General features: G+C 37.8%; 2 protein-coding genes across 2 annotated transcripts; one reads left to right on the forward strand and one right to left on the reverse strand.

Moving 5' to 3' along the window:
* Window positions 1–1322: 1322 nt before the first annotated feature.
* On the reverse strand, window positions 1323–10017 carry LOC124377915. Its single transcript, XM_046837289.1, has 5 exons — window positions 9964–10017; window positions 8188–8503; window positions 7692–7958; window positions 3366–3518; window positions 1323–2547 (listed from the first exon to the last, which is right to left on the reverse strand). The coding sequence occupies exons 2-5, from the start codon at window positions 8465–8467 to the stop codon at window positions 2381–2383; spliced, it is 867 nt and encodes a 288-aa protein (XP_046693245.1). The 5' UTR covers window positions 8468–8503; window positions 9964–10017; the 3' UTR covers window positions 1323–2380.
* Window positions 10018–10684: 667 nt separating this feature from the next.
* Window positions 10685–16247, forward strand: wu:fa56d06 (uncharacterized protein LOC795664 homolog). Its single transcript, XM_046838354.1, has 11 exons — window positions 10685–10816; window positions 12822–12965; window positions 13123–13275; window positions 13362–13487; window positions 13574–13756; window positions 13857–13873; window positions 13919–14072; window positions 14687–14812; window positions 14928–15023; window positions 15106–15207; window positions 16088–16247. Exons 1-10 carry the CDS (start codon window positions 10813–10815, stop codon window positions 15177–15179), a joined length of 1077 nt encoding a protein of 358 aa, XP_046694310.1. The 5' UTR covers window positions 10685–10812; the 3' UTR covers window positions 15180–15207; window positions 16088–16247.
* Window positions 16248–17777: the final 1530 nt, after the last annotated feature.

Here is a 17777-nt window from a genome sequence, read left to right on the forward strand (position 1 = left end):
AGTATCATACTGACCCCGGATGTCTCATGCTTTTTAATGATAGAACATAACAGAAAATCAAATAAAATCTCCCTTCAGAAATTTGTTATTAAGGTACTACAGTAACATAATACAGTAACTACAGGTTTAACTGCACATTGATATTACATACCCATAATCAATCCTTTATTGATCACATAGGGAAATTGTTAGGTTGCAGTGGCTCACAGTACAATGAAAGTACAGATTAAAGTAAAATATGAGAAATTTAAAATAAAATAAACATGTAAAGTTATAGTGGTATCAAAAAATTTTCGAGACATGCTAACAAATCTTCATGTCAGTGTACCTAAAGATATTGTCCTGTGTACATTGGCAACTGTGCAACTGTTGCTATTCTGACCACATCTGCAATTTCATCATAGACTTCATGTTAGAATACAATAGTGAATTCTACTGCTAGGTTTCAAGGCGTCTGAGCTGTTTAACACTCAGAGAGAGGAGTTATATAGTTTGATGGCCACAGGCAGTAATACTAATCACACCTTTCATGTAGTGTGAAAAGTACAACTTATTGCTTAAATATTATTCCAGTAAAAGTTCTTCTTTACACTTCGACTTTCAATCTATGATGAACAGTAATAAGGTATTATTTAATTTATTACCGTACTTGGGTATTTAAATTTTTGCAGTGGTGGGCAATGCATTTCACACCTAGACCATCAGTGGTGTCCTGCCTGAATCCGTCCACATCTCAAAACAATCTTTATAATGAAACCATCAATATCATAGAGAAACAGAGTATAACAGAGCACTGCATCACAGACAAAAATCTCATACAGCAGGAATGAATTCTATTACTAAAGCAAGAAACCCAATGAACACAATTCAACAAGTCTCCTTTCACTGCAAACACACTGGCATACATCATCACTAGCAGAGGCATCAATATTAAACTCAGAATATGACAAAAGTTTTCTGCAAATTTTTATTCTCCATGGTTAGCCATAGTGTAATATAAAACAGCTATTAAATCCACAGAAATATATTTTTAAGCGTGTGCAGTTTGCTACAGATGTGGTTAAAACTCTGACTAGTGCGCTCTCTGACCATCCAATCAAAGAATTTGAAATTGCAGACGTAATTGGACGCCAGATAGAGGGCCTCTGCATGGCCAGATCTCAATCGGATTGGTTAAAGCAACAGCTACAAGCAACAAGGATTTGAATCTAAAAAGAGCCTGCACTGTTCAGGCAACACATCATGTGCCAAACGAGATTTTATTGGATACAAAAGTGACCCTAAATGGTGCTGCTCTTAGCAGCAGTACACCAGAGAGGAACTCTACGAAAGGAAGAGAATTTATTATTGGAATAATTTAATACATATTCATAAAAAAAAAAAATATTAAAATGTAAGTCAGTGAATTACATAGTGGCCTTTCCAGCCCTGATAGAGGCATTGCATTGCATCTGGAACTATTACTTCACTACATTTAAATGCGTATAATGAAAAGTACAATTATATTTTAATTGTTTACACAATTAAATGTTCCATTGTCCTGTGTATCATAAGTTTTTTTAAGGACAGTTTTCTACAGTTACAGACTCACAATGAGTACACTTACATGTACTACAAATGATGGCCTTGTTACAGCTCATCATTTAATGCAATTCATGTATTTACTTTAAGTATTGAAGAACAGCATGTTTTTTATTTAGTAGAGTAAAAAGTAATATATTATGCATTTAAATGTAATGAAGTAAAAGTTTCTTAAAATGAATACAATAATACAATATTTTATTTGTAACAATGTAAAAATACTTCTGAAATGCAGTGTCAAGATTTACATATCTCAAATGGAGCATGTGTGGCCCTCATCCTTCTTTGTGTAGTTCACAATTGGCCAAAGAAAAGCTAATGGACGGGAAATGGCGATTATTATTTTAGTTATTTAGTTGGACATTATTTTAGACTTATTCAACTGGTCACAGCGTAAACAACTGAAAATCAATCAATTTCAAACCACATAATGTCATAAATATATAGATTTGACAGACATGATATATTACTTTAATATTAAAGGAGAAGCCCATGTGAAGCTCAACACAGCTTGCACATTTCTGTTAGTTGCAGGAGTTTTTGTTGTCCCTGTTCCAGAAAATAAGAAGTTTTATTTTTTTATTCCTGTTTAAAGCCTGTCCTTGTGGCCCTTCATTCAGACACAGAATCATGAATACATTTGTAAACTTTTATCTCTGCTCATCATTAAAAAGTGTAAAATATATTGTCATTACTGTTAAAAGTGAAATACAAAGAACTATTTACAGTCTTTCCTGATGCATGAAACAATCACAGTACTAAAACAATTAGTCCAAACAAAACAGAAGATATCCAGAGATCACAGTAAAGGCAGTTCAGGGGCACTGAGGAGCTCCTGCCCAACAGATGAATCCTTGAGAGCAAAAAGCGTAATTCCTGAGCTGTATGCTGCTGGGATTGTTATGTGTGTCATTTTTAAATGGTTTTCCTCACAGTTTTCTTCATCAATCATCTTTCTAACTTGACCTAAAAACATAAACAGTATTAAAGAATATAGCAGCAATTAAGCATGACAGAACAATTCATATAATGATATGATGGGACCAGGAGATACTGTTTATGCACTCACTGATTTATTAGGACCAATTAAGATTGGGATACAAAATGTCCCCTACTGCTAAACGCTTGGCAAGGTGTTCCTTCTGAATTCTTACTGTATTGTTCACAGAAAGATTTTCCCTCCTTTGACTCTTCAATGCAGAAAAACATTTATCTGAAACACCATTGGTGGTGCACCAATCTACAGTGCAATCTTTTTGCTGGTTTTTGACATACTGGGGAATTGCTTTGCTTTTCTGTCCAGCATTCTGCCATCTCATATGTTGGCTTCCAGGTCATGTCTTCTTTAACTGTAACTTAATTCCTCTAACTGCTATTTTAGTTGGCATGATGAAAAGCATTATTGTTAGCTGGAAGAGCTTTGAAATCTTTTCTTTTTGATAGCCTTTCTTTTTTAATAACTAGCTTCATTTTTAGCTCATCAGTTAGCCAGTGAGTTCCAAAATTGTTTACTAAAATATTTTATTTCTTCAACATTATCGACATTTATTTTTGTACATTTACAGGGGAAAAATATTATGTTTTACAAATTTGGTGGCGGCGGTTGTTTTAATTTGTTTTCACTTCCAAAATGACCAAAATATGGCATTTCATATGATTTAGCTTAGTAAAATAACATTCATTTAAGGCAGGTAGTTTCTCTTACTGTTTACATAAAAATGTACAAATGTTTATGCAAATAGTTTTATCTAAAATAAGGCCTGAAAGAAAAGGTTTAATAGTACCTTCCACATTAAGAGTTTTCCATCTGGGATCATTCTGATGGTCTGAGATCAGTGAAAGAGGAGTGTCTGTTGTGAACCTCTTCAAGACATCTTCACGACGTATCAGCAGCAAAGAATCACTGCACAGACGCACATGTAACTCCTCTTCGGTGACTGTGGAATCAATGTCACATTATCATATATAAATAATGGTTTGCAACGTAGATGTAATTTTCATAGTCTACTATACACTTCCTGTACATTCCTTAGTTTGTCATGAGTTTCTATTTGTAATTACGTGTAAATTATTTATGTTGTGCAGTAATATACTTTCATTTATATTATATTGTGTAGTAATTTTATTGTAAATATTTTGCACCCTGGTCTTGGAGAATTTTTTTTTTTTTTCCATTTTATATACACTATATAAACAGTACTGAGACACCTGACTTTTCCAGCCATATGTGGTTCCTCTCAACCCAGCCATTAGGGGGGCACAAGCCAGTGCACTCTTAGTGCCGGTCCCAAGCCCGGGTAAATGGGGAGGGTTGCGTTAGGTAGGGCATCCAGCGTAAAACATGTGCCAAATCAAATATGCGGATCACAAAGGAGAATTTCATACCGGATCGGTCGAGGCCCGGGTTAACAACGACCGCCACAGGTATCGTTAGCCGACAGGGTACTGGTGGAAATTGGGCTACTGTTGGCCGAAGGAGGAGAAGGAGAGGAGGAAGACGTCTACAGAGACGGCAGGAAAAGGAGCAGTGTAGGAGAGTAGAGTTTCGGGTTGGTACTTTAAATGTTGGTACTATGACGGGTAAAGGGAGAGATAGCTGATATGATGGAGAGGAGAAAGGTAGATATGCTGTGTGTTCAGGAGACCAAGTGGAAAGGGAGTAAGGCCAGGAACATTGGAGGTGGGTTTAAACTGTTTTATCATGGTGTGGATGGGAAGAGAAATGGTGTAGGGGTGATTCTGAAGGAAGAGTACAGTAAGAGTGTAGTGGAGGTGAAGAGAGTTTCTGATAGGGTGATGATCGTGAAGGTGGAAGTTGAAGGGATGATGATAAATGTCATCAGTGCCTATGCTCCACAAGTTGGCTGTGAGATGGAGGAAAAGGAAAGATTCTGGAGTGAATTAGATGAAGTGGTAGATGGTGTACCTAGGAAAGAACGATTGGTGATTGGGGCAGACTTTAATGGGCATGTAGGTGAAGGGAACAGAGGTGATGAGGAGGTGATGGGTAGGTATGGTTTTAAGGAGAGGAATGTGGAAGGGCAGATGGTGGTAGATTTTGCTAAAAGGATGGAAATGGCAGTGGTGAACACGTATTTTAAGAAGAAGGAGGATCATAGGGTGGCGTATAAGAGTGGAGGAAGGTGCACACAGGTGGACTATGTGCTATGCAGGAGATGCAACCTGAAGGAGATTGGAGACTGTAAGGTGTTGGCGGGGACAGTGTAGCTAGACAGCATCGGATGGTGGTCTGTAGGATGGTTTTGGAGGCGAAGAAGAAGAGGAGGAAAGTAAGGATTGAAAGAAGAATAAGATGGTGGAAACTGAAGGAGGAAGAGTGTAGTGTGAGGTTCAGGGAAGAGGTCAGACAGGGGCTTGGTGGTGGTGAAGAGGTGCGGATGATTGGGCAACTACTGCAGGAGTGATGAGGAGGCAGCTAGAAAAGTACTTGGTGTGACATCTGGAAATAGAAAGCAAGACAAGGAGACGTGGTGGTGGAATGAGGAAGTGCAGGAGAGCATTAGGGGAAAGAGGTTGGCAAAACAGAAGTGGGATCGACAGAGTGATGAGAAAAGTAGGCAGGAGTACAAGGAGATGCGGCAGCAGGTAAAAGGGATGTGGCGAAAGCCAAGGAAAAGGCATATGAGGAGCTGTATAAGAGGTTGGACACTAAGGAAGGAGAAAAGGATTTATACCGATTGGCCAGGCAGAGGGACCGAGCTCGGAAGGATGTACTGCAAGTTAGAGCAATAAAGGATGGAGAGGGAAATGTGTTGACTAGTGAGGAGAGTGTGGAGGGAGTATTATGAGCAGCTGATGAATGAGGAAAATCACAGAGAGAGAAGGTTGGATGATGTGCAGTTGGTGAAGCAGGATGTAGATAGGATTAGTAAGGAGGAAGTGAGAGCAGCGATTAAGAGGATGAAGAATGGAAAGTCGGTTGGACCAGATGACATACCGGTAGAAGCGTGGAGATGTTTAGGAGAGATGGCAGTGGAGTTTTTAACCAGATTGTTTAACAGGATTCTGGAAGGGGAGAGGATGCCTGAGGAATGGAGAAGGTGTGCTGGTACCGATCTTTAAGCATAAGGAGATGTGCAGACCTGCAGTAACTACAGGGGAATTAAGTTGATCAGTCACACCATGAAGTTATGGGAAAGAGTAGTGGAAGCCAGGCTGAGAGAAGAGGTGACCATCTGTGAGCAACAGTATGGTTTCATGCCAAGGAAGAGCACCACAGATGCCTTATTTGCTTTGAGGATGTTGATGGAGAAGTATAGAGGAGGACAGAAGGAATTGCATTGTGTATTTGTGGATTTAGAAAGCGTCGACAGAGTGCCAAGAGAGGAGTTGTGGTATTGTATGAGGAAGTCAGGTGTGTCAGAGAAGTATGTGAGGGTGGTGCAGGACATGTATGAGGACAGTGTGACGGCAGTGAAGTGTGCAGTAGGTACGACAGACTGGTTCAGGGTGAAGGTTGGACTGCATCAAGGATCGGCCCTGAGCCCTTTCCTGTTTGCAGTGGTGATGGACAGGTTGACGGACGAGGTCAGACAGGAGTCTCCCTGGACTATGATGTTTGCAGATGATATTGTGATTTGTGGTGAGAGTAGAGAGCAGGTTGAGAAGAGCCTGGAGAGGTGGAGATATGCGCTGGAGAGAAGGGGAATGAAAGTCAGTAGGAGTAAGACAGAGTACATGTGTGTGAATGAGAGGGAGGGCAGTGGGTGATGCGGTTGCAGGAAAAGAGGTGAAGAAGGTGGAGGAGTTCAGGTACCTGGGGTCAACAGTGCAAAGTAATGGAGAGTGTGTTAGAAGTAAAGAAAAGAGTGCAGGCAGGGTGGAGTGGGTGGAGAAGAGTGACAGGAGTGATTTGTGATAGTAGGGTATCTGCAAGAATGAAAGGGAAAGTTTATAGGACTGTGGTGAGACCTGCGATGTTGTATGGATTAGAGACAGTGGCATTGAGTAAAAGGCAGGAGGCAGAGCTGGAGGTAGCAGAACTGAAGATGTTAAGGTTTTCGTTGGGATTGACGAGGATGGACAAGATTAGAAATGAGTTTATTAGAGGGACAGCGCATGTAGGATGTTTTGGTGACAAGGTGAGGGAGGCGAGATTGAGATGGTTTGGACATGTGCAGAGAAGGGACATGAATTATATTGGTAGAAGAATGATGAAGATGGAGCCACCTGGTAGGAGGAAAAGAGGAAGGCCAAGGAGGAGGTTCATGGATGTGGTGAGGGAAGACATGCAGGTAGTTGGTGTGAAAGAGGCAGATGTAGAGGACAGGGTGGTATGGAGACGGATGATCCGCTGTGGCGACCCCTAATGGGAGCAGCCGAAAGAAGAAGAAGATGTGGTTCCTCTCCAAACTGTTACCACTAAGTTGGAGGTACACAATTCTATCGAATGTCTCTGGGTGTCGTGGCGTTAAGTTTTCACTTCACCTAAACTAGAAACCCAAACCTGTTCCAGCATTAGTAAGAACAGGAGCTGTGAGGATGGATTTGGACTGTAGTTAATGTCAACCGTCTGCTACACTGACTCAGGACTACAGCTTCTGATCACCATCACTGTGTTTTTCCTTGCCACAGTCACAACAATTCACACATCAGGGACAAATTTCTGCTTATAAAGAACATCTTATTCATTCTTTACACCACATGATCTGCATAAATCTGCTTTGAGACAATGTTCATTATTAAAAGCGCTATACAAATATCGAATATACAAATTGAACGACAGTGCCCCTATGCCCCCCACAAGGCCAGCACTATATAGATCTGCTTTATATGGGTTGGGGCTTTATGAACACAAATCTCCACAAGCACACTCCAAAATCTAGTGGAACATCTTCCCAGAAAGTGGAGGTTATTATAACAGCAAATGGGGGGAATAGGATGTTCAAAAAGCACATATGAATCTTACGATCAATTGTCAATAAAAAAAAAATCATTCATATAGTGTATGGCCTATATAAAATATGGATGACAAATAATTGAGCAAATCATTGGCCAATCGAGAGAAATATAAACCTAAATATAACTAAATATAACATGACTGTTTTCTCAGCCTTGTTATTGACTGACTCTGGAATCACTCCACATACCCACATCCAAGGGATTGGTCATGAAAACAGCTTTGGGGGCCACTCCGAATATCAGTTGGTGATGCCAGGCGTCAGGGATTTCTTCACCTTCTGCCACTCCTCGCTGCATGTTCATGGTGGCTACAGGTACAGCTCTATGCCGAATCCAGTGTGCCAACCAAGACACCAAATTGACCAGCCTCGGGGGGTGGAAACCAAAGAATCTGCCAAGCACTCGTCCACCACTAGCTTCCTTTGCTCCATCTATCAGCTGATTGTGTGTGGCTCCTAAACAATAAATAGTATAAACACAATACATATCATTTGTACACATCCTTGCTCAAAATATTCAACAAACATTAGATTAATACTAAACATAAACAAAGAAATTCAGTAAAATTAACCAACTGGTGAAACTGGCACTGTATTTTTTTTTTTTTTTTTACCAGCTATGATATTTAAAGACCACTGTAACAACTGTATCTCTCTGTGTAACATGTAGTGCAAGGCAATGTACCAGCTTCACTGCGTGAGTGAAGGTAATCAGGCAACAGGGAATTATTCCTCCTCAACTTAGTCTGTACACTGTGGTCAGCTGTTTCTGCTGCTACCATTATCCCCAGAGCCTGGAGCACATCCACCACTGCTGTAGCACCACAAGCTGAAACACCAATCTGAACTGTATGCTTCACTGCAGCTTCTTGAATTGACCACAGAAACGCTCTGTGCTGCTCCTCATTTCCTTCCTCCTCAGTATCTGTAACACTGCTTGCTGTACTGGATAAAACAACCTCCATCTTTTTACCACGGTATTGAATACAAGATGATGTACTCTAAAAAAATAAAAAAATAAAAAAAATAGGAAAACACAATGAAAACACAGAAAACAACAAAAGTGAGTGTGTGCTCTGTGTAATAAATTTCCCAGACAGGGGTGACTTTACTTAGATATTTTCAACAATCCCAAAATATCTTGTGCTTTTTATTTAATTACTTATTCTATACAAGTGGAAATTATTAATTAAAAATGAATTTACCATGAAGTAAGTCATTTACATAGACTTTACTGAACTGACAGGTGCTGGCTATTTTGCCTCACTACTTGGTGTTAACTAAGTGACTATAATGAGGGTTTGCATAGACTAAAATTAATAAGTAGTTTCTGCTGTGTGTGCAAATTTCTTTCTATAAGAGAAAAAAAATTCATACAAACTCTATTCTATTCTTTGCCTCTTCCTCTTTCCCTATACTAATTTAAAATCCCAATAATAAAGATAAACATTCAATAAATATTAAAAATAGGCTATGAAATCCTCTTTACGTATACTTAGTATTGACATTGTAGGTATGTTTGAAAGCAGTTGGCCACACTGCTCAGCCATAACCACAGATCAGCCATAACATTGAAACCATGGACTTGAGAACAGTGATTACCTCGTCACAGTGGTACCAGTCAGGTGGTGGGAGATGACAGCAAGTGAACAGTCAGATCTTTAACGCTGATGTTTTGGAAGCAGGAAAAATAGGCAAGTGTAAGATTTTGACAAGGTCCGAATTGTGATGGCTAGACTGCTGGGTCAGAGCATCTTCAAAACAGCAGGTCTTTTGGGCTGTTGCCAAAAGTGGTCTTAGGATGGACAAAAGAGTCCCAAGGCTTATTGATGTGCCGTCAAGCCTGATCTCACAAAAGAGCTAATGTGTCACAAACTGCTGAAAAAGGTTCTCGCTTTGTTATAAGTTATTAGCACATAGAGTGCATTATAGGTTGCTTTTGATGGAGCTGCGTAACTGCAGAAAGCCCATGCTGATCTCTGTCCACCACCTACAAGCACTTACAATGGGAACGTGAGGATCAGGACTGGACCATGGAGCAGTAAAAGAAAACAGCTTAGAATAATCACTAGCACATAAATAGTATGCTTAAAATAGTACTGTCAGCCATGATGGCGTTGATGTGCTTTATTTATTTATGTATTTTTTTTAGGTTTGTGCACTACACTGTCTGGTCCATAAACCCATAACTCACTCACAATGCAAAATACATCTATAGTACAACACTGTGTGGTTCTCTGTGGCTGCAGTGGAACCCAAACGTGGACATTTTCTAGCTGTAATGTAAATACAATACAACTTTAAACATATTATAAATAATTAAAAATGCCCTATGAGGATGTTAACATTTTGAAGCCATGCTGAAACTGATATGAGTGTTTAATAATTAATAGAAAAACTTTTGACTGGTTTTATAATGTTGCCCACGAATATAAAACCGCTAAATCCAAACCATACACACCGCACAGCGCTCCCGGACGCGTCCCTCGGTTTCTTCCGTGTTTCCTCCCACAGTAAAAACAGTTCTCGTGCGTGATTGGCTCAGGACTCTGATCTGAGATTCCGCGTCCTGATTAGTCCAACATCCTGTCAATCAAAGCATATTCAAACATTTTGTCGAAGACTGAGCGCTTTAACCACACGGTGGCAGTGTTCCACTTTTCAGTGGTGGGCCATGAGGGCCAGCAAAGCCATCTCTGCTGACCTAAACACTAAACCTACATTTACAACATAAATTCTAATATTTGTTTCATGAAATAGTATTAATTTATTCCCAACAGTTTATTCTCTTCATTTCATAGAGTTTCTCTTGGCTGCACTGCTTCCAGCACGTGTATGTGGATGTTAGATTTTTTTTTGTCTAATCAGATTTCAGCCTCTATGTGCTGCCATGTCAATCTAATCTGCCCAGGGCCTTCAACGTCAGTACTGCTGGCCTTTTTACCTTAGAGAATATTAACAATGGGTCTGTTTCTTTAACCAATCAGATTTCAGATTCACCTCCCAGGGCAGCTAGCTTGCGTCCTCTGATTGGTTGGTCAGAGGGAAACTGTTACAGCCAAGTTCAACTGGCAAAAAACGTCACACATGAGTTAGATTCTTTTATGCCTACGGAGGAAGAGAAATTGATTTGGTCTCGGACATCCTAAAAAATAAATTTTCCAGAAAAGCTAGACAGACGACAGAGAGGTCGTCCAACCCCAAAACTAGCTAGCTTGTCTCAGCCCAGGAAAGGGTTTGTTCTCCACTTCAAGAGCAGTGAATACGAGCCGTACCACTGGATTACAGCCTCTGAGGATCAGTGCAAATTATGAGTATGAATCTCTGTTGAGCAGTTTGTATTTTATTTACATTTTTATGTTTTTGTCATTTTATTAGACAAATATTGATTCTGAACTGCTCCAGATGATGTTGGTGCACAGTTGCGGTTGTAGTCTAGAGGTTTCAAGAGTCTTAACTGGGTTTCTTGCTTTAGAAAAATGGTATTGACCCTCCATATGGTATTCACCCTCCAAATTCCTCTCTCTGTAATGCCATGCACTGTTATATTGCGTTTTTGTATAGTATTGATGGTTTCTATAAGTTGTGACATGATAGTGGTGGTATTAAGAGGTGGATTAAGTCGGGTAAGTCCCCACTAAAGGCCCATATACCAAATGCATGGACAGCCACTGATACATACACACACAGGTGCATCTCAATAAATCAGGTTATCATTTAAAAGTTTATTTATTTTAGTAATTCAATATAAAAAGTGAAACGTGTATATTATTTAGATTCATCACACACAGACTGATATATTTCAAGTGTTTATTGCTTTTAATTTTGATGATTTTGGCTCACATTTAATTTGTCTTATTATTTAGTAAATTATATTTATATATAATCATCTATAGGTAAAAAATTATATAATGATATGATGTGATATACTGTATATATAGATATATTTTTCCTAGAAATGTTGTCAATGGAATGTCAATAATTGACATTCTTCTGCACCCATGATAACAACATCGACAACATTTATTGTTATTGTGATAGGAAGCTGTAAATGATGAAAAATTATGCTAATACAGCTAATACCAGGTTCAGGCTCAAAGTCTAAGACTATGAGACTATTGACCTCCTTTTTTATTAGTGATATCTATCTAGGGCAAAGAATAAAAACTTAGCATATAAACCTGTGCATATCTCAAACAGGTTCAGTGTGTTAACTGCACATGCTTATGAAATCTGACTCTCCTGTTCAATTCTTTATTGGAGACATGTTCAAATTTGTGCTGCTACTCTGTGCTGTGGCTGGTAAGTGATTGGGTTATATTTAAAATTAATCAAAGTGAGATTAAATAAATACTAGGTTTATAATCATATGTTTCTATTATTTTGCATGTGATACTCTGGCAAATATATTTATTATATAACATAACAATTACAAAAGATATGAAAAAAAAATCTATATTCATAAAAATCCAATTCTACAAGTATTTATTAGATGTGAATGAGAGAATGATCTGTAGTTGAAACTAGAATGAATGGACATTTGGTGTTACCCACATTAGGATGGGTTGCTTTTGAGTCTGGCTTCTCTCAATGTTTCTTACGTGGAGTTTTCTTTGCCACTGTCGCCACTGGCTCACTTAATCAGAAACCATTAGATTATATTTGTAAAATAAAATGTATATGTGTATAATAATCTTTTTACATCTGTGATGCTGCTTTGGGACAATATCTAGTTTTAAAAGAGCCATACCGAATTGAATTGAATTAAATTGAATTGAATTGAATGCTAATATTTTAGTAATTGATTTTGGCTATTTGAACTCAAACTGTTTCATATAATCTCTACTCTGTTTATATATTTCCATTGTGCAATGTATTAATTATTTTCAGAGAGATAAACAAATGATTGAATAAATGAATTATCTGGAGCCTAATGCAGGGAGACTAGATGCAGGCAGGAATACAACCTGGATGGGGTGCTAATCAGGGGACACACAATTTGTGCACTCATTTACACACAGTGGCGATTAAGCTTAATTCACTTACTTATTTTTGGGGAGTCTGGAGAACACAAAGGAAATACACAGGGGCAAAGCCTAAGAAACATCATACATATAGTAAGCTGAGAAATGAGGTGGGGATTATAAAACTATGAGCAAGCCTCTGTGCCACCAAACAATTTGATGAATAACAAGTCCACCAGGATTGAGAAGTATTTATAGAGGTATCTCGGACTCTGCCATGTAGAATATTTCAAGCTACTTGGTAATGCTTTTGGTAAAAAATGGTAATGTCAAATGACTTTGTGCGTATGTGTAGGCTTTAATGCTAGACCATTGCAATATAATGCTCCTCGGATTCAAAATGGCGGATGGGTCATTGGAGCCCCACAACTGGTGCAAAATGGTCAAGAATACATGGGGAACCCTGAACGTGCTGAACACCACAAACAGTCAGCAAAAGGTGATGTTTTAAATCTCAACAGTCAATGAAAGAACATTATTTCTCCTAACTTTTAAATCCATAGGGACTTATGCTCTGGTTATTACCCCAGACTCTTCTACACTACCATATACAGTCTGTATATATCTGATCTGAAGAATTTATTTAACCATTTTAGTTGAACCTCAGTGGGAAGTTGTTAATATGAACCAGAAAGCTGCTCCTACTGAGGAGCGCAGACAAGGAACTGAACCATCTAGGCGCTTTTTGGTGGACCTGAACACTGGCTTGCTAAAGGAATACATCAGTGAGATGGACCGGAGAGCTGAAGGTTGTATTTGTTTTGTAATGTGATTGTAATATCATACTTTGAAAAACTGATGAGTATTTGATATTAATGTATACTTTTCTCCACAGTCTACATTCCAACATACAAATCTGAGTTCAGACAGGGCACACAGAACTCTCGTGTTACTTTGGTGAACACCAGAACAGGCCAGCAGTTACCTCAGCTTTCAGAGATGCAGAGGAGAGCAGAACCATGTAAGTGTTTTTATTAATTAATCAAAGCCTCACACATCTACTCCTATAACGGAAAAGTTTTTTTCTTACTTTTTGTCTGTCTCCAGTGTCTGAGTTCAGACAAGGCACAGAGTACAGTGAAGCAGCCTTGATGAAACTCAGAAACGACCAGATAATGGAGAGAATGGAATTCAGACAGGGCACCGAGAACTCTCGTGTAACTCTGGTGAACATCAAAACAGGCCAAAAGTTACCTAGGCTTTCAGAGATGCAGAGGAGAGCTGAACCATGTAAGTTTTAAAATAAATTCATCAGAGCATCACACATCTATTTCTACAATAGTACAGATTTTTTTTTTACTTTTTGTCTGTCTCCAGTGTCTGAGTTCAGACAAGGCACAGAGTACAGTGAAGCAGCCTTGATAGAACTCAGGAAGGCCCAGATAATTGAAGACCAAGGAGGAAGCCAAAGTTGAAACCATCCACCAAGCGGTTCTACCCGAGCTCCGCAGACAAGGAACAGAACCTTCTAGACATGTTCTTGTGGAGCCGAACACTGGATTAGTAAAGGAACAAGTCAATGAGATGGAAAGAAGCGTTTCAGGCTGTATGTATCACATAATATCTATTATAACTATATAGCACAATGTATACTATATTTATATAGATTCAGATTTATATAGATATTTACTGCTTTACTTTCATAAACCTTCCTTTCTCCACAGTCTTCATTCCTACATCTCAATCTGAGCCCCCATAAAATATTTATCTGACCCTAAACAATTGTCCAAATTAGAGTTTAAACATTTTTAATAATACGTTTTATAAAACTGTGGAACTGATTTCAGTAGTTCAACATCTACAGTATATAATAATATTTATCCAGAATGTTTAAAAATACACTACTTTCAGATTGTGCTCATTCACCATGCAATTAGGATTTCCCAGAATTATCCATTTTTACCATATTTCTAGTAAATAAATTTACTTCAGATTAAAAAACACACATAGCTGATGACAGGCACTTGTTTCCCATCTCCCTGGCATATAAGGCATGAGGTCAACTTTGCCGTTTTACACACGCTTGAGACCATTCTGCCACATTACAGGAAATTTTGCAATTGTCTGAAGCAAACTGTTAAAATTAAATTAAAACTGCAAACACAAGCTGCATTAAAAGCTGCATTGAGTTCACATTTGCTACAATTATTTGTTTTGTAGATGAGTTCAAGCAAGGCAATGAGAACAATCTGGTGGCCCTGAAGAATCCCAGGAATGCACAGATGATAGGAAAAGTTGGAAAAGATAAAAACCCACACACTGTACAGGATGTAGAAGATAACGAGGGTATATACAGGCAAATTATTGTCTAAATGTGTACTTATTATTATGTGCTGAAAACTAACTTTATGTCCTACTTCTTCATCATCATCATCATCATCTTCTTCATCATCATCATCAGTGTTTCCTGAGTTCAAGCGCGGCATTCAGTATTCGCAAGCTCAAAGACAGCACCTCAGGAATCATCACCTTTCCCAGGCTCTAGAAAGTAATGAAGGTAAGCATGTAAATGCAGCCCCTGTATCTTTAAAGCTTACTGTTGCCATTGTATTTAACTGATCTTACATTATTCTGTCCAGTGGAAATTTCTCCAGCTGTAGAGGAGTTCAGAAATGGCATGGAATACATACATGCCAATATCATGGATAGATGAATCATGGAGCCTTCTAATGTGAAGAAAAGTAGGTATATGTAAGAATAGTATGTGATTATTTATCTGATGAGTAAATTATTTTGCACAAAATGTTATGTTAGCTGTTCATTTAGAGATACAATATTGAAGTCCAAAACTTTTTCATCATCACCACAGCGCACCACCACAGTTCTACTCCTATTTTATTAGTTTTGCTACTACTACCTACTTCTGCTCCTACTACTACATCTCCTACACTCTTACTCTAACTACTGCTACTACTAATCTATTATTCTATCTACTATTTAATTCAGTTCAATTTAGCTTTATTTGTATAGCACTTCTAACAATGGACATTGTCCCAAGGCAGCTTTACAGAGATAAGAAGTAAAATTTTTAGTGCCTATAACTTATTCCTCATAAGTATAATCTCCAATGCACAAGTGGTGAAAATGGCAAGGAAAAACTCCCTAGATAATTTGAGGAAGAAACCTTAAGAGGAACCAGAATCGAAAGGGAAAGGATCCTCATCTGGGTGGCACCAAATGTCCATTCATTATAGTTCCATCCTTGTTGAGTATGGACTCTTAAATGCAGAACTGTTCATGCAAACTGCAGTCGTAAGCCCTTGTAACAGTGTTTATAATGATTACAGTCCAAATCGTAGTTCTTCAGTTGCTCAGTAACTTCATGGACCTTTACACATAGGGTGGTAGAGTAGGCAGATCCAACAAGACGAAAAGGACAGAATCACTGGTCACTGCTATGTCAGGAGAGAGATACAAGGATTCTTTTGTATCCTTACTGATACATAAAATGTAAAGACTCCTCTTACTACTTCTTCTACTTTTACTACTACTACTAGTACTACATACCACTGTTACTACAACTAATACAATTATTTTCATTTGCTTCTTTTTACATACTAGATGAATCCACATGAGCAGCAGCAGATCGAGGCCTAATTTTTTTTAATCCTGTAACAGTCTAAAATAATCTACAAAGAGCATGTGTTTTTTCTTAAATTAATTTCCTTTCTTAACTTTATTAATGATTTTCAACAACAATAAAAAACACTGAGCATTTTGATTTCTTTGTTTTTTTGTTTTTTGTGTGTGTGTGTTTTCTACATATGGGAATATCTCACAAAATTGGAAAACCTGGTTTACTTAAAAAAAAAAAATAAAAACCAGTCCTGAGAAAAAGAAACTGCTGAAGTAAATGTGACTTCAAAGTGTAAGTTTTAAGTGTTATAAATTGCTGCTTGTTCCAAAACAGTTAATTTCAGATAAGAGATTGTATGTAATATATAACACTATAATTTCTGTATTAACTGTTTTTCTAGTGTATCCCAGACACAATCTGTTCCATCATTTTCTGAACTCATACAGCACAAGATAAAAACAGCAATATACAGCAGGTTACCTGATTGATCTCTTCATATCAGTACTGTAAAATATCAACATTTCACCTTTGAACTGATAATGTTGAGTTGGGTATACAAAAATATTATCTTCTGTTGTTGTTTCCAACAAACATATATAACTACTTAGAGATCAGTCCAACTGTTATTGATATGCAAAGTAAATGTAGCACTTCAAAAATTAGGTAATTATCATACAACTTATCCATACTAAATTATACTGGGTATTGCTACCGATGTACACAATACAATGTCATCTTATGCAGTAAACTGACAAAAGAATTATGTTTTGATGTCATAATGAAAGTAACATTACTACATTGGCATATTTCTATCAAAGGCTATACAAGTGTTTACTCTTGGGCAAGATAAATCAGCATAATCATAACTATGAACGCTTTACTGATTTTGATGAACAATACAAAGAGATCACTTGGGTCAAAATGTCTAGACAAACACATACACCATTTATATAGTTGTTAATTTAGAAAATACTGGCATGTATACTGGCATTAAAGCAATGTATACTGGCATTAAAGCTTTTCATTGTTTGCTTCAGAGGCAGAGAATGCTACAGGAATGCTCCTGATGATCTTTCTTTGGTTCAGCAATTAAAACAGTGACATCCTAAGTCCATATACTGGATACCGGCCTTGTTGCACAAACAAAGAGGCAGATAAAGGTGCAGAAGTGAGGCAGTAGTGGAAAAATACTCATACTATTTTTGTTTATGTACTAAAGAAATGTTTAGTTTGATGGCTAAGTGATTTTGAGCAACTAATAGATATTTTTGTTGTGGAATCTGCTTGTGTGATATTTTTCTTTGAAGTTATGTTTGTGCATGCAAAGTGTCATGATCCGTTCTGTTGTAATTTACAATGTACAGATAAATGCATGGAGAGCATCATTATTTTTTATGCAGGATATAACATATACGCATTCGAAACAGTGTTCATAGTGATTACCTATACTTTGCTTAATAATCTTATATCACTCTTAGACTGTTATAATTCTTCGTATTTATGTCAAAGTAATTCAGATTTAATTTGAGCAATATGCAGAAGCTCAATTTTCTTACAATGACTAAACATAATGGATATGAGCCAGTTTTGATTTGTGTGATTCCATATTTTTTTTAAATGATCACTTTTCACACAGTTCAAGATCCCAGTAAGAATTCTGTAACAGGCTGTAAA

The sequence above is a fragment of the Silurus meridionalis genome, chromosome 24, assembly GCF_014805685.1.
Source record: "Silurus meridionalis isolate SWU-2019-XX chromosome 24, ASM1480568v1, whole genome shotgun sequence".
Lineage (NCBI taxonomy): Eukaryota > Metazoa > Chordata > Actinopteri > Siluriformes > Siluridae > Silurus > Silurus meridionalis.